We start from the raw sequence: 21,830 nt of genomic DNA on the forward strand, positions 1-21,830 counted from the left end.
CTTGACAACCGCCTTCCAATACGGATTAAGTTCTCAAGTCAAGACCCCACTGTACCTGAATCTGCTGCTCAAAACAACAGAGATGTGTGACTTTTTGAAAAATTAGCAAGATTATAGGATGACATTCCATTGCATCTGAGGAAATGGGCTGCATATCCATGGGGTTCATCATATCATAAACTGAGTTCTGCCATATAATATATAGTAGCCAATATTAACTGAGACAGTTTCAGCTGTTTTGCACATGAAGGAATGAACTGATTCCTTCCTGTTACAAGAGAATGCTAAGAATATTAACTTCTCCCTATTTGTAGGTGATGGGCTTCTCATTTCTAGAGGAGTATTTGGCCAGTCGATGGAATCTTCTATTCCTTCTGCTTCTCTGTTTTCGACAATATATATTTAATGTACAATCATCCCGACTGTAAAACAGCGACTGCAGGTCACAACAGATGGCTTAACATTTCTTCTTTTCTGTCCCCATCATCCTATCCTTCTGCCACCAGGCCTAAAGAAGAGTTCTGGACAACTCAAATTCAAAGCTTGCATATTCCAACCTATTCAATCATTTAAAAATATGCAACACCAACAAGCAGGGAAGGGAGCAGACCAGCTCCCTCCTGCTCTGTACCTGTTTTTGTTATCCTCCTACACATTTTTTAAAATGTATGTTATGGTATAAACAAATGCATTATCTGAGAAAAGAGTTTGAATTTTCTTTTCATGAACCAACATGCTGAATTCTGTTCTTTCTGCTCTGGGATGTCTGGCTTGCCTTCTTGTTCAAAAAACTTAGCATGAGAACAACAACAACAACAACAAAAATAATACATGTGCCTACCCTCCAGCACAAGAACTGAGGCTTATAGTGGCCTTTGGAGTACATGCATGCTTTCTCTATATCAGGAGAAGAAGCAAAGATAAGCACACTCTATTTGCCCTCACCCCATCACTCCATGTGAGCAGAGGATGAGTATGTGCAGTGGGAAGATTCCTTGACCTGTGAATGAGGCTGTCAACACAATTCCAAACCATGTCCCAAGGTTTTAAATTGCATGGAGAATGGCTCCCCATTGCAGAGAGGTTGACTGCCCTGGAACACACCAGATATTATCTTATTTCAGAAGCTGAACTGGGTTGGGATTGATAAATACTTAGAGATTTAATCTTGGGGAAATCTTAGAGAGCTACTCCCAGTGAGACAATTCTGGGCTAGATGGTCCAATGATCAGACTCAGTATAAGGTAATTTCCTATGTCACTATGACAGTTGACCTTTACAAATGGAGATCAACATGAACAGTCATGGAAGAGAGCAAGCAGGCTTATCCTCTCTATATCTGAAATGGAGAGGCTAAGACGTTCTTTTTTTTCAAAGCCTGAAGTGGGCTCTGTTCAAATGATCCACTATAATACCCACAAGCTGGCCAAGTCACTCGATACCCTGCTGAAATTTATGCTGATTCACAGAACTGGCAGCAGAGGCCAGCAAAACAAATGACTTAGTGTGTGAACATCTGAAATGTTCAGCAAACATAAAAGCGCACTTTACCTCATCATGTTGTTTACCTTTGAGTGCACACGAATTGCATGAACAGCAGAAAGCAATACAGCACTGCTCCGAATGTCATGAGCCCTAAAACAAAAAGCAGAATTTAAAAAACCCAACAAATAAACCTTGTAGCATATGTTTGGAAGCAGGAAATGGGGAAATCAATGCAATTAAACCAGATCAGATATTCCAAAAGGTACAAAGCCTTTGCATGCATGAATTTCTTGCCATTTGGCTCCTGCACATCTGGTCTGGGTGCCAGCTTACTGGGCTGCACGCACATATTCTAGTCTGGAATTATACTCCTGGTACTATTGTTTTTATCACAATTGAACAAAGCCATAAATGCAGGTTCTTCTTCGTGGCCTCTGTGAATTACACCCTGGGTGATTCGCGCCTGCGTGGAGCCTCATCAGAAGATTCTAGACCAATGAACACATTAGAATATGCCATTCCCCACCCGTATAAGTACCTTGGCGCCAAGCGTCCCATTTCAGTTTCTTTCAACCGCCGTGCTGAGAGCCTCATAATTCTGTGTGTAACAGAGAAAGAGATCTTATTCTTGATTCCTTCCTGTTATCAATCTTTTTCTTTTAAACTATTAGAGCAAACTTTTGATCATTAGAGATTTTTCCTTTCCCCTCGCTCAGCCTCCAGCTGCAGCAACCTCACCCCCAATCATCGGTTTTTCTCCTCAATTATTTTCTCCTATTCATGGCTCTTTGGGCTGGTTTAAGCACTGCATTGTCTGTGATAATAAGATCCCACTTTCTGACAAACACACTAAGTGCCTTTTCTGCTTGGGAGAACATCAAACTTCCTCCTGTACCCAATGCAAAAATTTTAAGTGCGGAGGTCATCGATCTTGCCTCTTGAGGCTAAAACTCTGATTTTGGGAACAAACCTTACAACCAGTTCAAATGGCCCAACCTCCCTGTAGGGCCACTTCCCAAACCAAAGCAATGGAAAAAGCCATTACTGAATCATCGAAACAACGTCCGTCGGCTACACCAGCTCATTCCGATTCTCCATCTGCATCGTCTAAGACCCCGAAGACACACAAATCGAAACCCTTGATACCAAAGTCCTCGACTTCAAAAACAACCTCTAAATGTCAGAGACTTACTGCAGCTGCTCCAGCTTCGGAGCCTGTTCCTCCTAAACAAGCTAAACAGTCTAAGCCTACAGACATCCTACCACAATCACAACTCTCTGGATCAATTTCAGTTGGATCTCCCTCAGATGATGGCAGACTTCTGTCTCATCAACCCTATTCTCAGTATCCGGGATGTTAGTCGACCAACTAACATCCTCTCCTCCCAGTCCACAACCTTCCATTCCTTCCAGCAATCCTTCAGTTATTCCATCGCCCGAGGATTCCCATCCTGAACGGCTCAACACTGTTCCATATTCGATGCCCTCGGATTGCCCACCGATCCCTAACCAGAACCGCCAACATCAACAATCTTGACAGCTCGCTTCATCGCGTGTGGTTCAAACCCACACTCAGCATGTGTATCGGGTTGCAATTTGCCCCGACCAGTGCTCTGTTCGACAAACTGCACCAACTAGTCGACCAGGTGTTTCACCCAGTTCGATAATACCATCTAATAGTCAGCCTACTTCTTGACAACCATCAGTATCAAAGCGGCCTCATCACCAAGAGGTGACCTGTGACCTGCTCCCACTTGGGATCGAAAAGACCTCGGGCCATCGAGTAGATCTCATCCACACATGAGGCTTCTGCAGCCCTAGCCATTTTTCCTGGCTCAGAACAGCCGGCTTAGTTGAAGATGCTCGGGCACGTATCAAAGACCTCCCCTTTGATGGAGCAGGTCTTTTTCATGCTGAAACTGATGATAGAGAACGGACAAAAGAAACATTCAGCAGCCAGACACTGGGGAGTTTACCCTTCCTACCAGCAACGTCCTCAGCAAAATCAATGGAAACAACCCTATAACTCATACCAGAGGTTCCAACAAGACCCCCCCACACAACAAACCTCATACAATCCATACTTCAAAAACCAAAGAGCCAAAACCTGGCAACAGCCTGCCACTAGGCAGAATGACTGGAAACACAAACACCATGTTTGACATTCCTCTGACTGAGATCACCACCCACCCCACCAACCCTGCCCTCTGGAAACACTTACCTGCATGGGAATTCATCACCACAGATTCCTGGGTACTCTCCATCATCAAAAATGGCTGCCACATCCACTTCTTCAAACTTCATCTGACAACACATGTCATTACTCTTCCGTCACAACTGCTGCAAGAAGAAATGATGAATTTACTTCTCAAAGATGGCATACAACCCATCTATCAAAACAATACCAGGGTTTTCTCTCACTGTTTCACCACCCCCAAGAAAGACAGGGTCTTTGCCCTATTCTAGGGCAACTACATCACCACCACAAAATTCCAGATGGTTATTCTAGATTCAGTTCTTCCCTTACTTTGAAAAAACAACTGGTTCACTGTCATAGACCTAAGAGATGCTTATTTTCATATTGCAATACATCCTGCACACAGAAAATTCCTTCGTTTCCAACTTAGATCACAAGCATACCAATTCAAAAGACTCCCATTTGGCCTTGCAACAGCTCCGCAAGTGTTCACAAAGTGCATGGCACCAAAAAACCATACACAAGGAAAGCCTATCTGTACAAACGGAAAAAAAATTCAATCCTTTACCAAATCTTCCATCAATCCATCACTTTCCACTGTTCTCCACTTCCTCCTACATCTCAAATCCATGGGCCTCTGTATATCATCCTTGAAAGTCTATATCTTGGCAATAATATCATATCAACCTCCAAATTCTCCAGCAGCAAACTTCTTCAAACATCCAACAATGAAACATTTTCTGAAAGATCTCTCTCATATCTACCCTGATACTCAACCTCCCTCTCTACAATGGTCACTAAATCTTGTTTTGAAAGAGCTTATCAAAGCTCCTTTTGAGCCTTTAGCTACAGCTGACTTAAGACTCCTCACTTTTAAAACAGCTTTTCTCTTAGCCATCACTTCAGCTCGACAAGCTAGTGAATTGGCAGCTTTATGCTACAACTACCCTTATCTACATTTTTTTCCAGATAAGGTGAAGTTATTCATGAAAATTTCCTTCTTCCCCAAAATTGTCTCTCAATTTCATCTTTCCCAGCTGATTGTCCTTCCTTTCCCCCCCCAATCACATTCTTAAAACCAAGAAAAAATTCTCCATATGTTGGATGTCAGAAGAGCTCTTGCTTTTTATCTCCAACGTACCCAACCATTTAGACAGTCATCTCGTCTATTTCATAAGCCATCAGCTACTTACAAAAAACCATCAGGTGACTTCCCAATCTATCTCCAGATGGGTTGCCTCTACCATTCATTTGTCTTATCGACTTGCTCGACAACCAGCCCCTAGAGTGGTTCACCCTCACTCCACCAGGGTAGTGGCAGCCTCTACAGCCTTTCTCTGTGGCATACCTCTTCCGGACATCTGCGTCTCTGCCACTTGGGCACAGCCACCCACATTTATCCATCATTATAGACTCAACCTCTGGCAGACATCTGATGCAGCATTTGGACGCACTGTTCTAGCCTCTACCTTGGCGTGACACCCTGCCTCTGGGTAAGACAGCTTATTAGTCACCCAAGGTGTGATTAACAGAGGCCACGAAGAAGAAGAACAGGTTACCCACCTGTAATTGTAGTTCTTCAAGTGGACCTTGGTGATTCACACATCCCATCCGTTCTCCCTTCTTTCACGCCATTGTTTGCTTACTATTAAGTGGTGGTTGACACAACTGAAAGGGGATGCTTGGTGCCATGGTACTTATACAGGTTGGGGGGAGCATATTCTAATGTGTTCACTGCTACCACAGAAGCTCTAGAATTATCCAGTGAGGCTCCACGCAGGCATGAATCACCCAGGGTGTGAATCACAGAAGTCCACTCGAAGAACTACAATTACAAGTTGGGTAAATTCTTCTTTCCTGTCGTAAATGTTGTCTATATAATGCTGAGCTGATTATCTATAAAAGCAAGCATACAAATCTCTTTATTGGGAATATTATATATGAGTAATTGGATGGGGATTGAGGAATTTGGAAGTGTAAATGCAGAAATGTTAGCTCAGGGGTTTTTAAATGCTGTTTGCATCTCAATTTCTGGCTTTCCTCAGAAATGTTTGTAGGAAAGGAGTTCACAAGTATGTTGGATGCTGTAGAACAAGGTTCAGATCTCTGCTGAGCTATGAATTTCACTGCATGGGCTTTGATTAGTCACTTTCTTTCAGTGACAGTCTGCAAGGTTGTGGTAGAATTGCAGAGTTGCAGAAAGATGGGATATATGTTTAAGCCATGCATAATCAAAATAAATGTAGAAAATGACAGCTTGCCCTCTGCACAGCCTTATCTAGAAAAATCCAGATAAAATAATGATGAAAACCCACACTCACATTATCCTAGTTTTCACTGAGATGATGAGTGATTACCTCTTACTCATGCAAGCTCCCACCTGTGCATATGGAAACTTATATAACTCAAAGTCCGTCTGTACAAAATATGTAAGCAAATCCCTGCACAGATGAGTAATTGGCACATGAAAGTTAGGGAGACTTTGGCACGTTAGTTTTCTATGTGGAGACTTCAAATATTCATGTATGTTATACATTCCATCACTAGAATCACACTCTGCACTCTGATATGGCATGGATCAAAACACACATTTCATTATTACATGATACACAGCTCCCACACTTCCCTAGCCTCCAGCAGAATTCAGTAAAGATGATGGCAAAAGTTTGTAGAAGAAGAATCTAGCAATGGTGGGTTGGGAATGGACATCTACCATCCAGAGGTTACAAACTGACTTCCTTGAAGGGGCAAATCCACTCCTGCCTGTAGTCCAAACTTTGCAGAAGCTCTTTCTTGTACTGAACTCATTTAGAGGTTGAGGCTCAGCACCCTGGATAGCTCCTTTTAACGTGCAGAGTAAAGATTGCAGCAGATTCATCGTCTATCACAAACTCAGAAGAGGAGTCCTCCAATGAAGATGAGCTCAAAGAACTCCACACTCCAGAGCCTGATACTTTGGGGGAGTTTATTGACCCCACAGATCCCTGTACCTTAGAAATGAGAAGCTTGAGCCTGTGGATTGTGGAGCTTAGAGGCTAAGACTGAGGAGGCAGCTCTTGGGAGCAAAAAAGTCTGAAGCCCCAGGGTGGAGTGTTTTGCTGGAATGAAGATTTCTTTGTGAATAGGTGGTCTATTTATGAGTGATTCCTCCTCACAGGAAGACACATAGGCCATACCATGAGGTTCTTTCTCTTGCTGCCTGAATACCTGCAGCTGCATTCTGGGTAGGGCTCCAGTGGCAGGTCTATAAAATAGCTGGCAGTTGGAACTGCAGGCTGCTGGAAGGAATTTGTCTGTCAGTTCTGTGTTCTGTTCCAGGAGCTATTGTTCCAAATTGCCTGAACTCTGCTTGATCCTTTGCACTGTTTTTAGGCTTTGGATTGCCTTGCCTGGTTGTCTGCTGTGGTGAGTTCTGCAGTATATGATCTTCCTGTCTTTCCCTGGTCTTAGGACCTTTCTGACTGGGAGCCATGACTGCCTCACCTTGGGTAGAATAAAAGACCATCCGTGCTGCAGCATTTGAGTTGCCACCGTTCATTTCCCCTGAGGATTGAAGGTGACTCACAAGTCACAGAGAGCACAAATTTAGTTTGTATCAGCTATAATTACCAGCTTCCTATGGCTTCATAAAGAGGTCTTCTTTGATCCTACCTGGAGATACTAAAGACTGATCCTGTAACTCCTCAAATGTAAATCCCATGATTTGCCAGTGAAATCCCAACCGTACTGCAATACCTTCCAACCAGTATTGCATTATTTATTTATTTATTTATTTATTTATTTATTTATTTATTTATTTATTTATTTATTTGTTTGTTTGTTTGTTTGTTTGTTTGTTTGTTTGTTTGTTTGTTTGTTTGTTGGATTTATATACCACCCATCTAGAACTACTCTGGGTGATAAGTAAGTCAAATTCACATAACAAAAGGAGACCCCCCCTCAATATCATAAGAGTAGCCATAGCTCAGACATACAGAGCACATGCTATGTACGTATGCAGAAGATTCCAGTTTCAATCACTACATATCCGGTTAGGGGTGGAAAAACTGCTACTAGTGTGTAAACTACAGACTAAGTGAACTCATGGTCTGGCTCAGTAGAAGGCATTCCAATATCTATTTCCTGCATATACACTGACAATATTCAAAAATTTAATTTCCAGATGACTTAAACAAAACTTCATATTTGCAAACAATCTATAAACACATTGCCATATACATTCTTTTGGTGGAAACAAATATTTGGACAGTTTAAGAAGTAGCTAAGGAAGATAATCCCCTAAAGAAAATGACGAAGTCAACATCACTCTGGCTGAACTTCAGCTTGTTTATTTAATAGGGCATTGCTGTGGCATCCCTATATAAATGGTCTGTCATAATATAATCTCTGTAAAATGTCCTTTAAGATGCAATAGATGTTATTGAAGTATTGTTAGTAAGAAAACATATATAGGGCTCAAAGCAGCAAGATTTTTATTGATGAAATTTAATATTTTTGAAGGTTAAAATCAACTGCTTTACTTGCAGTGCAGTAAAGTCACATTTATGTCCTAGATTCCAATAAATTGTTGGAAATAATATCCACTCTATCCACTAGCGATTTTCATTTTATTTTTGGTGCAACACATATCGGAGACTGTTGAGTTGAAAAGTGGGGATGATCAATAGCTGCTCACAGCTGTATGTTTTCACTTTTTTTCTTATTTGAAAGTTTGATAGCCTTTGCAATATTCCCATCAGTGATTAAATATCAGGGGGTGTTTAATTGTTGTGATTCCTATAGTACAATATTTTTTACAATTGTTCCCATCATCCTTAGGCACCTTGCTGCCTAGGCATCATGGCAGCTATAGTCCAACAGATTTGGAGAGCTCCAGGTTGGGAGGCCATCTAGGCCCTACATTTATGATTTTTCTAGTTTTGTCTCCAGAACTGTTGAGCAGCTAATCAGTCTGTAATTCTTTCAGCTTGCTTCTTTAAATTTTTAAAGCCGAGATGATGTATTAACTGTTCTATGTGCTTTTTAGTTATTATGGGTTAATAAATCCAGAGTCCTTGCTTAGCTACGATCACTATTATATCACTATTGATATAATATAAATACATATAAAAATCAGAAAAAAATAATAATAAAATAAGCATTCTGAAACAAGTATCGAGTAGTAAGACTACAGAGATTGTGAAAAAGGCAATGAGTCCTGCTTTTCCATGGCTCATTTAAGACATTTAGTGGTCCTATAGCATATATAAGGGACTGTGCCAGCTAGCAGAAATAAAACTGTACATAAGGGGAGTTGGTCTTGACCCCAGTTGTCAAGGATTTAAGATAGTGATCCCTCAAATCTGCATACAGAGTACATTGTTAGAAAATGTACCACATCCTCCACCTTAGAGCATCCCTGCTGGGCAATATTTACTTGTACCATGTAGACCCAGGTAATGTCACTGAATCTCTTTTTAAATTAAATGAGTTCAACATGCATTTAGTTAGCAGTTGTCTCAGCTCATGGGAGCTAATGAGGAACAAATATGGAGGCACCTTTTCAAAAGGCAAGGAAAATCCATTGTATATCCTATTGAGAGTGGCAACTAACTACAGATGCCATGGTAGTCTGGATCTCAATGCTGTACAGTCTTTTAACAATAACTTCTCAGGCAGCCTCATATCCCTTCCTTTGGAAATAGGCTGGGGAATATCCAAGCTTAAATGAAATTGTGGCTATCTCAGCTGCCCAAAAGTTCCTTCTTAGGCCAATGAAACCAGCGGTGTGTCTATATGGTAAACTATCTTGAACCAGAAAAAAAAGCTGCTTTCTTTGTGAGACTGAGCAGCATGATGTTCAGAATGGTCTAAGGCTATGGAGGTAGATCTTGGTATCCCTAATGCTCTGGTTAAGAAATTATGTTGGACAGATTTCAATATCATAATATTTGAAAGAGCCTATAATGGAGTTCCATAGGGTATCTGAGGAAGCACCACCATTTCCTCACCTGGTCCAGAAGAGAAACAATAAATAACATTGGCATATACTTCAGCTGACAGAGCTACATATTCTAAGTGTTATGATCATGATCCCAAACTTTAAAATGTAATTAATGTCTATAATCATTTCCAAAACTTGCCTCCAAAACGTATGCTATTCATGCTATATCAGTGTAACAAGGTAAGAGGATTTGGGCCAATGTATGTGACTTCTCACTAAAAACAAACAAACAAGAATTCATAGCAATAACATCAAGAAAAAATGAACAGGAGAATATTACATTTAAATGACCAGAAGTAATTGTCAAGTCTACCAACCAGGAAGTTATTACCAAAGAAACCATTCCTTAATCTCATAACTTTGGAATCTCTAAGAGTTTCATGTTTTAGACTTTGGAGGTGACTGTTGGGACACTGAATAAGATGCATGTGTTTCCATGGGAAAGAATAAACAGAGAAATACCTCTTCAGGTTTCCTAAACTGCCTTTACTTAGGGTGCAACTACACAGGGGGCGGGGAATGGAATTCACTAGCTGTGAAGTTGCACCTGGGAATTTGGATTTCCCCAGATAAATCTGAGTTATGTGGTCACACAGGGAGAGAGAAGGAAATTGACTCAACAGCCTTGTTTGGAGCTTGTTAACTTAGTTCTCCTGATTTGCAGTTGGCATAGTTACAGGAAAACTGGTAAACAAAGCTGAGTAACAATTTTGTCCTCTCAGCATAATACTTACCTAATCCTTGGAGTAGAAGCACCACTACACAAAAGCCTTACAACAACCAAGAGTTGTCTCACCTCATGGGAGCTAAGAGTGGGGTTCACAGCTTGGGGATCCATCTGGACCCGGCGCTCAGTATGGAAACTCAGGTGGCGTCGGTGGTCCGCACCACCTTTTTTCATCTTCGGCGGATAGTCCAGCTGCAACCCTATCTCAATGTTGGGGCGCTCACTACCTTGGTGCATGCACTCGTGATCTCAAGATTATATCACTGTAATGCGCTCTCCGTGGGGCTACTTTTGAGGCTGATGTGGAAACTCCAAGTGGTGCAGAATACGGTGGCCAGACTCCTTAGTGGAGTGAGAAAACACCACCACATCTCTCCTACTCTGGCCGCATTGCATTGGCTGTTCATTCGGTTCCGCATTGACTTCAAAATATAGAGGTTTAGGGCCTCTATATTTGATGGAACACCTTCTCCCACCGAGATCTACCCGGATCACTCAATCGAGTCAGGAGGTGAGGCTGAGGAGCCTGATGCCGAGGGAGGCATGAAAGGAAAAAAAGAGAAATCGTGCCTTCTTGGCGGTGGCTCCTCGCCTCTGGAACAACCTCCCTCCAGAGATTTGTGTGGCCCCATCTCTGGGTACTTTTAAGACCCAACTAAAAACTTGGATGTTTAAGCAGGCTTTCCCTCCAACAAATACCTAATTCTTCTTTCTTTACTTATCCTTTGTTATCTTGCCATCTTGAAGAATGTGTTTATTTTTATTGTTTTACATTTTTATTCTGCTATGTGTATATGTTATTTTATTTGTCTGGAAGCCTCCTAGAGTGGTTGCAACGACCAGATAGGTGGGAAATAAATAAATAAATAAATAAATAAATAAATAAATAAATAAATAAATAAATAAATAAATAAATAAATAAATAAATAAATAAATAAATAAATAAATAAATAAATAAATAAATAAATAAAACATGGCTTCAGTATGTCTATACTCCCTGCAATAAATTGCCTTTGAAAGTAATGAAGTTTGTTAAATCTTAACAACTTGGTTGACAGATGTCACTGTGTTACAATGCTTGGATGTAGTACCTATAAAAAAGGTTTGACATCTCTGGAACCAATTGAAATCTGACAATGAAGAAAGCAGTTTCTTTCATGACTAAAGACCATTTGTGTATAACTAGCACCACAAAGTAATAAAGTTAACAAATTGCTAGTCCCCTGTACACAGATGGTGCAGCTGCTTATGCAAATCTTAACAATGGGCTTGCTCTGAAAAAAAAAAAGGCTACGTTCATAATTTTCTGTTACGTTTGCTTGGGCAAAGAATTTCATTGTAATCCATCATTTTCATTTGTATTAGTTATGCTGTAATATATCACATTCCATATAGCAAAGGAATGGATGAATTGCATTATGTATTATGAACTAGAGTATCTTCAAAGAAATATGAGAAAGACCACTGATCTTTCCTATCTCTTCTCCTTCACCCCACCCACAAGAAAGAAAGCTCTAGCCAGGGAAGTGGTTCAGTTTTTAATGCTTTGAATTTTTATGTTATTCAGTAATGGCCTATAATTACAATAGTAATATTTAAGATTGTATAGTGCCAAAACATTTGTGGAATAAAATCCAATGTTCAAGAAACCATGAAACAGAATTAATTCCAATGAATGGTTAGTTATTATACAAGGTGTTAAATTTGACTTGTTCTAATTATCCATAACACGCTTTGGTGTGTTCAAACTTTTTTTAAGGAAGACAAAGTTGTCCAGTATTCTTTCTCAAAATAGGTTAATGCCTTTGCTTTGCTTAGCTTAGCTTTGCTTGCTTGCTTTCCATCACAATAATTATAAAAAACCAAGATTGGGTATGCTGGATATGGTTTGGCTCAATCAAGTACTGTATGCCTCCATTGATTTCTTACTTCTATCCTGTCTTCCTGAAGGAATTCAAGGCAGCATACATAGTTCCCCTATTCATCATCACCGCAACACTGATTTAAGTTAGGCTGAAATGGAGCAATTGCCTCACCTGAGTCACACTGAATTTTTAATACATTCAGTTTCTACAGAGCACAGTTTGCTGTGTGCGTTACTACTATCTGAAATATCATGAGTTGTGATCAATTCAGATCCGGGTCTTTCTCATTATTCAAAGTCAGTGCGAAGTTTGAGGGGTCCTTCTGAGAAATGAAGCTGATAATACATATCTTGCTGCTGGTGCTGTCCCCCTATCCACAGTAAACAAGGTAGGAGCAGGGATGACAGAGAGAAGCAATGACACTCTGTCCAGCACTGTAAAAAAAAAAAAATGAGTGGTGAAATGAGGAGTATCATCTTCATGCCTCTAGAATGATTCTGGCTGAATAAAGATATAGGCAGCTATTCTGCTTTGTTTTCACTTCTGTGATGAGCACCAGTAAGATAATGTAAAAAAAAAAAAGGAATGCCAATGTCACTCTCCATCATTTGACATACATCCTTTAAGTCTGAAGCTGTGATATGCTACCCATGAGGTTCCCTGCTAATAAAGGCTCGGTAATGTATAAAGAATGTACTGTGTTATGTGCAGTCAAATCACATTCAGCATACCAATGCCAGATCCCAAACATGAGTTTCCATTGCTGAACGGGGGTTTGAACTCCAGTCTCCTGATTCCTAGTCCGTCAATACTACACTGGATAACCAAGAAAGACATTATAGTAATAGATGTGCAATATATCTGGCATTGGTTTGAATGATTGCTGTTGAATTGGTTTTATTCTAACAGATGTTTGATTTGTATTTATTATTGCTTTATTGTTAACTATTAGTTTTAGAACACAGCAAAAACTTCTGCTAAGACTTCACTTCCATCCTTTAAGTAATTGCAGGGTTCCTGTTTACCAATGGCATTTATTTATTTATTTATTTATTTATTTATTTATTTATTTATTTATTTATTTATTTATTTATTTGTTTGTTTGTTTGTTTGTTTGTTTGTTTGTTTGTTTGTTTGTTTGTTTGTTTGACTTTTATACTGCCCATTTGGATGCCAAGTCCACTCTGGACAGTTTACAACGTAATAACGTAATAGCAGTTCAAAAATAGCAAACATAAACGGTTAAAGAAAATCAAAATTAACATCAGTACACATAGGTAAAACAACATAAAATTAACAAGAAATTATTAAGGTAATTTAAAGCAAGTTGGCAGAACTGATAATATGAACGCTGGGACAACCACTGTGCTATGATGTTATAAGCTCTGGGAAGGCCTGTCTGAAGAGCCATGTTTTCAAGGACTGTTAAAAAATTCCCAGTGAAGGCAAATGTTGATTGGGAGATTATTCCAGAGATAGGGAGTGACTGCTGACAATGCCCAGTTTTTGGTCTTCTCTTTTCTTAATCTATGTGGTTTCATGAGGGGAGGTGTGGAGAAGTCAAGCGTTTCTGATCCAGCTCTGGATGGGGGCAGACTATCTTGGTCAGCATTCCCTTGGCAATAAATGACAAAGCTGAGGCTCCATCTTGCTGTCTGAGGTGGATTATGATAGGAATTTAAATCCTTGCTTGTCTTGTCTTCATGCATGAATATAAGAAACTGCAGCATTTTCCTTACCACCTACAGGAAGGCATGGTACTTATCCTCAAGGATGAGTTTTCTGTAGGTAGAAAAAATTATGATAGTTTCTGCTTCCTCCCCCCCCCCCAGACTTTCAAGATTTAGAAGCATCATCTAGGTGTTTGGGGGTTGTTATTTTGAACAAACACAAGTCCTTCTGTGCTTGCCGTGTGTGTATGTGTGTGTGTGTGTGTGCGTGTGTGTTGTACTTTGCTTCTAAAAAGGAAATGCATTCACTTTGTGCAAATACATTTTGCATAAATTGAAGACCTTGACCCCACCTGCCAAAAGGCTAGGGAAAAAAAATTATAATGGTGTTTTCTGCATCAAGATAGCTTAAGCCACTTGGGTCCTTTCCAAGAAAAAGGTGATAATATGAATGAATGAATGAATGAATGAATAGGCATAGAAAAATGAGAAATTTAGCAAGTATTCTTTATATTCCTAGATTGTGGGAGAGTTCTAGAATAAAATTCCGTCATTCATCAACATAGCTCTGATAAGGAGAAACGGCTTTTCCAGTCCTGGAGTAGATGTAATAGTGGTTTCCTCTCTCTTTGATGTATTGTTTTTGTTTTTATTTTGTTTTGCTTAATAGGAAACGAGCGCAGGGGGAAAAAAGTTCCCACAGCTTTTGCCTTTGCCACTATGAGACAGAAGAATTTAGGATGTGGAGGTTTTTCTGCCACCATTTCTCCACACCCCATGGGATTGCTCTTTTTGTTTTATCATTTTACTGCTCTGTGAGCCATTTAACTTCAGGCTGAATGATAAACTCCTGACACTATCAGTGTTAATGTTAATTGTTGGCATGAAACACTGGGAATGTTAACAAGGAGGAAGGAGAAAATATATTCTCTGTGTCTGTGGCAGACTGTTATTCCCATTAGTACTAATGGGAGCAACATAATCACACAGAGAGGGATATGTCTGTGTACATTGCATTAGTATATTTCTCCAGATACACTTGTTTATCTCCTTAACTAAACCCCTCAGCTACCATGGATTTGCCCATCTTTTAATAATTACAGCGTGAAGCAATTAGAGCACTTTAGATTGTTGATTATCCTTCAACTTAACTCTTGTTACCAGGGTTATGTGCAACTAAGGAACATTTTTCACTCTAACACTGTCAATTTTAAAGTCAGCCCTAGAGTTATCACTCTCATACATCTAGAGCAGGGGTCTCAAACTCAATTTACCTGGGGACTGCTGGAGGCAGAGTCTGGGTGAGGCTGGGCTGCATCAGACTTTTCCGCCAAGCAGAGCAAGAACCTGAGGAAGCTGCCCAGGAGTTTCCTTAGCCCAGCTGGGGCTCAGAGGAGGAGGAGGAGGTGGTGCACGAGCCCTTGTCACCCAGCCACGACCCCCCCAGCTCCTTCTTCACCACCACCACCACTGTCACCAGCAAGGCAAAGAAGCGGAGAAGGGAGGGAGCGCCAGCGACCACCTAGCCGGGGGGGGGGGAGGAGGACACGACATGAAATTTAAAAAAAACCCTCACAGAATTCACCTTGTCAAAGGAGAAAAAACCCCACCGGTAACCGTGAAATTAAACAGAACGGGGCACCCCCCACAGGTGCATGCACGCGCATGCACCCAACCACACACACACACACACACACGGAGGTCCGGCAACCTTCCTCTGAGGGCCCCCCTCTAAAAAAGGCGCACTCAGCAGCAGCAGCTACCCCCACCACAACAGAGGAGCAAACTTTGCAAGCCGATCCCAGGCAGCCTCCAGAGCTGAGGTGGCTGAAGCAGGATGAAGAGGAGGAGGAGGAGGAGGAGGAGGAAGCACCGCCGGGTGCTGAGGTGGCCACTGGCCGGGCTGGTGCTGGTTATGCCGAGAGAGAAAGAGAGCCACTTCCCTGGAAGAGGCAGTGGTGGCAGCTGCTGTTGGCAGCTTGGAGGTGCTCTTCGAGGATGGGCTGGGAGCGACTCTTGACAGCAGAGGACATGTGGGTGTTTCGGAGGGGAGGCAAGATGGGGGGGCCACAAATTATCATCCGGTGGGCTGCAAAGGGCCCCCGGGCTGCATGTTTGAGACCCCTGATCTAGAGTCTGTCTGTCAATACACACACAGAGAAATACCATGTGCATTTTAACCCACATGTGAACATATGCTTGCCATCATAACTGAGGTGCACTGTTGCACAACCGGGCTAAATCTACTTGTTAATCCCAAGTAGAGTGCACCAATTAACCAGTGGAATTTACAAAAGGTTGACATTTTTGTTTTTTGTTTAGTTGTTAAGTCATGTCCGACTCCTTGTGACTCCGTGGACCAGAGCACACCAGACTCTCCCTGTCTTCCACGGCCTCCCGGAGTTGGGTCAAATTCATGTTGGTAGCTTCGAGGACACTGTCCAACCATCTCGTCCTCTGTCATCCCCTTCTCCTCTTGCCTTCACACTTCCCCAACATCAGGGTCTTTTCCAGGTAGTCTTCTCTTCTCATGAGATGTACTGTATTGGAGCCTCAGCTTCAGGATCTGTACTTCCAGTGAGCACTCAGGGTTAATTTCCTTCGAAATGGATAGGTTTGTTCTCTTTGCAGTCCATGGGATTCTCAAGAGTCTCCTACAGCACCACAATGCAAAACCATCAATTCTTCAGTGGTCAGCCTTCTTTATGGTCCAGCTCTCACTTCCATACATCATTACTGGAAAAACCATAGCTTTGACTATGTGGACCTTTGTCAGCAAGGTGATGTCTCTGCTTTTTAAGATGCTGTCTAGGTTTGTCATCACTTTCCTCCCAAGAAGCAGGTGTCTTTTAATTTCGTGGCTGCTCTCACTATCTACAGTGATCACGGAGCCCAGGAGAGTAAAATCTATTCGTGAAGGCTTTCACGTCCAGGATCTAATGGTTATTGTGGATTTTTCAGGCTCTTTGGCCGTGTTCTGAAGGTTGTTCTTCCTAACGTTTCGCCAATCTCTGTGGCCGGCATCTTCAGAGGACAACAACCTTCAGAACATGGCCAAAGAGCCCGAAAAACCCACAACAACCAGAGTAAAATCTGTCACTACCTCCATATCTTCCCCTTCTACTTGCCAGGATATGACGGGACCAGTGGCCATGATCTTAGTTTTTTTGATGTTGAGCTTCAGACCATTTTTTTCACTCTCCTCTTTCACCCTTATTAAGAGGTTCTTTAATTCCTCCTCACTTTCTGCCATCAGAGTGGTATCATCTGCATATCGGAGGTTGTTGATATTTCTTCTGGCAATCTTAATTCCGGCTTGGGATTCCTCCAGTCCTGCCTTCCGCATGATGTATTCTGCATATAAGTTAAATAAGCTGGGGGACAATATACAGCCTTGTCGTACTCCTTTCCCAATTTTGAACCAATCAGTTGTTCCATATCCAGTTCTAACTGTTGCTTCTTGTCCCACTCTAAACCAAGGGAAACCAATGTCTTTTATTATTATTTTTCCATTCCTTCCCTTTCTTTCCCTTCCCTTCTCTGTGCCTTGCTCCTCTCTGGGAGTTGGTTATTTGAAAACACACCAGCTATTTGGAGCTCTGTGGTCCGGAGAAGCCACTTTTTTTTCTTCAGAATTCCATAGTGTTTTTTGTGGCTTTTCTGTCACTTCCTGTTGCCATGAAAAAGAAGGCAGCCCTCTCTATCTTTTGCGTGCACCCAGAATGTTCTCTAGGTTTCTTTGTCACCTCTGGCTGTGTTCTCTGTGAATGGAAAGCCATTGCATTGCTTCAAGAAAAGCAACGGATATCGACAGAGTCCTTGGAGAAACTGTGAAGGCTAGCAGTTGCACCAGCTGAATGACTTCCTTGTTCTCTCAACCTGTTTCCCAGCATTCTCCAGAAATGTCCCCATATGGTTCAGTCTATATCAGTAATGTTCTTGTGATAATCTAATTTGGTTAACACAGAGAAACATATGTTTTCCCCGCCATGAGCATCTCTCACACTTTCCCGTGGTCTGCAATTGCTTCCTACGGATGGTGATGACTTGCCACCATGTGCAGCTGAGCCCGGGTATCTCAGCGACACACTCAGAAGGATCACATTCACACCTGAGCATTCAGCTCAGCCTACACAATATCATTACAGATTTGACTGATTAGCTACACCCTGCCAATTGTCGTGTGCCAGAATGCAATGATGAAAGAGAATTGCCGGGGGAGGAGAGGAGGGGAGAATTGAAAGGCAATTGGAAGGGAATTGCAGCTGATAGAAAAATGCAATGGGAAAGAAGTCGATGCTCACAAAGGAAGACAAATGCAGGCAGAGGAAGGAAGAGGAGCATTATGGAGAGTCAGGTGATAACTTATTCATGGATTTCTGCAGAAAACACAGTTAGCAACTACACCATCTGTGAAATAGGGCTGCTGTTCTTTAAACGTCTATTAGCCAGTGCAATCCCCTCCAAACACCTGATCTCAGCTTTGCACTCTTTGATAACAAAATGCATTATGTTTTATTAGCCTGTGCCATGTTGTGCGTTAGCATACATAGTAAGAGATGGTAGACCAGGTGCAAGTGAAATGACTGTGTGGATGATTGTATTTGTTCATTTCCTATTCCACATCACTGCTTAAATCCAGATTGGCTGGCCCTACCATCGGGCAACATGAGACAATTTCCTTGGGCATCAGCTTTTGAGTGTCAGGAAAAGGCAGCAAATTGTACTTATTTAATGTTTGATTGCATTTATTCCCTGACATGGATAAGGAGAAGTAATAATGGTGTTGAAGTTCATTATAAGATCAATTTTGTCATGGTCATCCTACAGTCACTGAAGCATGGTCTCCCAGATTAGTTTCTGGTATGAAAATGTGCATGTCTAACATATTTTTTAATTTTTCCCCCCTCTTAAGATCTTGAAAACTTTGAAACCAAAGCAAGAAGCACTGTATCTGTCAGAGCAGGACAAGGAGTCGTGCTATTCTGCGGTCCTCCGCCACACCATGGAGGTAATACAACACATTTGTGTATCATGTTTTATACTATTTGCCCACCTAAGTTAGCAAGCAGATGGAGAACACCTGCTATCCATTCATGATTAGATTCTTAGGGGCATAATCTATCCTAGTGCATGACTGGCATACAAACCATAGGAATAGATGGGTGGTCTGTCTATTTTTTTTCCGTATTTGAATTCAAAATTCTTTCTTGTTTATCATGAAACTGGACATTTTTGAAAAATTCTTATTTCAAAAACTGAACCAAGCACAAATCTGAGCCAACTGCCCTGGCCACACTCAGTAGACACAGATATTCCAGTCACAGGAAAGATCTAGTAGTAGTTACTTTCTTTGTTAAAGATCAAGGGCCTGCCCCCCTCCCAAAAAAAAGGAAAAGGAAAGATGTAGCCACTCTAATTTACCATCAAAGAGATGGCTGAGCAAATTCAAATCTGTGTTTGAGTTAAATGTCCATGAGTGGCGAAATCCAGCCTGTTTCACTTTGCTACACATATTTTTTTAATGTTAAGTTCTTTCAGTCTTGCTTATAATGAATTTGCAAATTAAGAAAGAAAACTAACAATAACAATAAGTAACACTACAAGAAGATATAAGCATGAGGTTTATTTCCCCATCTCTCCTTCACCACAGATTGTGCTTAAAATCAATAGCTAGAATAGCCATCTAGAGCATGTTGGATCGGGATAATGTGAGATGTATTAAGCCTTGTGACGACCTGTATATACATACAGTATTTGTACCCAGACTATAATGCGTTATGCCTCTAGTCAGTTACCTGATAGTTATTATTATCAAAATCAAGGCACAATCAAACCAGGATGCAACTTTTTGTGCTAAATCTATACTTTGCAATGTCAACACTTTTTCCTGAGGATTTTTGTATATAAAAATGTATAACATGGAATTTCAGTGGATGTATAATGGTGCCTCGCAAGACGATGTTAATTCGTTCCGCAAAAATTGCTGTCTTGCGAAAGCATTGTCTTGCAAAATGTGGGTCCCTATTGGAATGCATTGAAATCTATTTAATGTGTTCCAATGGGGAAAAAAATTGTCATCTTGCAAAAATCACCCATATGAAATCCGTTTTGTGTAGCGCGTACTCAGCTGTCAAAATTGCTGTCTTGCAAAAAACCATTCCTAAAAAAACATTTTGTGAAGCGCGGACCCAGCTTTCAAAATCGTCGTCTTGCGAAAAACCATCCCGAAAAAAAAAGTCTTGCGAAGCACGGACTGAAACATCGTCTAGCAAAAATCGCCCATTGGGAAAACCGTTTTGCAAAGTGCTATAGCGATCCTGAAAACCCATTATCTTGTGAATTAACCGTTTTGTGAGGTAATCGTCTAGCGAGGCACCACTGTAAATTTGAAAGGAATGGATAAGAACCCATGGAAAAAAAGAAGCCCCTCTACATTTATGAACTATAAATTTAACTTTCAACCCATGCATGCTTTAATTTTTAATAACTGTTGAATGATTCAGTTACCAGAGCCAAAGAATGATGAGCGACAGAATGTCCACAAAACATTGAAGAATCTATTAAAATTAACTATCAAACATTTATTTATTTTAAAAAGTGGGGCAAATGGCTCATAACATTATTATAGTTTCTTCCGAATAAAAGGGGAATTATTTTTATTCCATTGCAAACCAGCTTCCCCAGTTTGACCCTTGAGACCTGTGCATTTCTTTGGGTCATATAAGAAGAATGATAGCTGTTGATTCAGTAGGCAGTCACACATTGTAATACAGACATGCTTGCTGTTTATGTCACTATGCATGACATTAGCACAGGAAAAAAGCTAAGAATGAAGTTTTCACACATTATCACAATTATATTCTTGCTCTGTTGAAGAACCCTGAAAGCCAAACTATATGTTAGGGAGGGTATAACAACTGAATGGAAATTCCTTACGAGCAGAGAATGTTTGATGTCACAGCTTGAGCTTTTCATATCTCCCACAGTTTTACAAATTAGCTTGCTTTGTTTTGTGACTGATCATTTGGAAGTATGATTGCTCAATCATGAAAGTCTGCTGGAATCACATCTGTGAAACAGTAACAGATGAGAGCTTCTAATGCCGTAGTTCCCAACCTTAGGTCCCCAGATATCTTAGGACTGCAACTCGCAGAAATCCTAGCCAGCAAAGCTAGCGGTGAACACTTCTGGGAATTTTGGTCTAAGAACATCTGAGGCCCCATGTTTGGAAACCACTGTCCTAATGGCATGTCACCCATAGACATCTCCAGCATTGGGAAACAATATTAAACAATTGGGTGGGACCACGCTATGTTAGTGCCTGAAACCCAGTATCAAGTCACAATTAGAGTGGGTGCATTGAACAAGTGGAGAATCTGTGATAACCAGTGAGTTCTATTGATTTAGTGAGCCTACTCAAATTGTGACTGACTACTGCTTTCAGTCAGTGTTTCAGCACAAGCTTAGGATACTGGACATTATAGGATGGTAGGTTGTACTTGTTTGTTTATTAAACAATGTTGTACCTCATAGATTGTTCTTATTGTGATATGGGTGCTTTTTTCTTAGACTGAATTTTGCTATGCTATAATTATTGGTCTTGATTTAGAGACAATAACGAAATACAATGACATTGTTGTCCATAAGTTTTCAATGGTTAGAACACAAGTAAAAAAAACCCTGTGTATTTAAAAATAAACACAGCAAATCTAGTGCCTAGGAATGCCTACTTTTGAATGCCTCTGCCTGTAATAGTTACACTGTTGATCTGTTTTATGTTTTGCAAGCCTGTCTTCATACATTTTCTGTAGACATTATGCTCTCTGCATGAGACTTCCTGATAAATGACATAGTTGAGTAGAGATAGGGAAGAGAAAGAAAACAAGCTTCAAGGGTTTGT

The 21,830-nt window shown here is 40.9% G+C and overlaps 1 protein-coding gene across 7 annotated transcripts in view; it reads left to right on the forward strand.

Moving 5' to 3' along the window:
• CNTN6 (contactin 6) overlaps positions 1-21,830 on the forward strand; it is a 300,659-nt gene that overhangs the window by 154,212 nt on the left and 124,617 nt on the right. For all 7 annotated transcript variants that reach the window (XR_013541601.1, XR_012083493.2, XR_013541603.1 and 4 more), the window contains one exon: positions 18,843-18,938. Coding sequence is in view for 3 of the 7 variants with exons in the window: in XM_020791024.3 (XP_020646683.3) it covers positions 18,843-18,938 (96 nt within the window). In the remaining 4 variants the exon portion in view is untranslated. The remainder of the gene's footprint in view (positions 1-18,842; positions 18,939-21,830) is intronic.

Source organism: Pogona vitticeps, chromosome 2 (assembly GCF_051106095.1).
Source record: "Pogona vitticeps strain Pit_001003342236 chromosome 2, PviZW2.1, whole genome shotgun sequence".
NCBI lineage: Eukaryota > Metazoa > Chordata > Lepidosauria > Squamata > Agamidae > Pogona > Pogona vitticeps.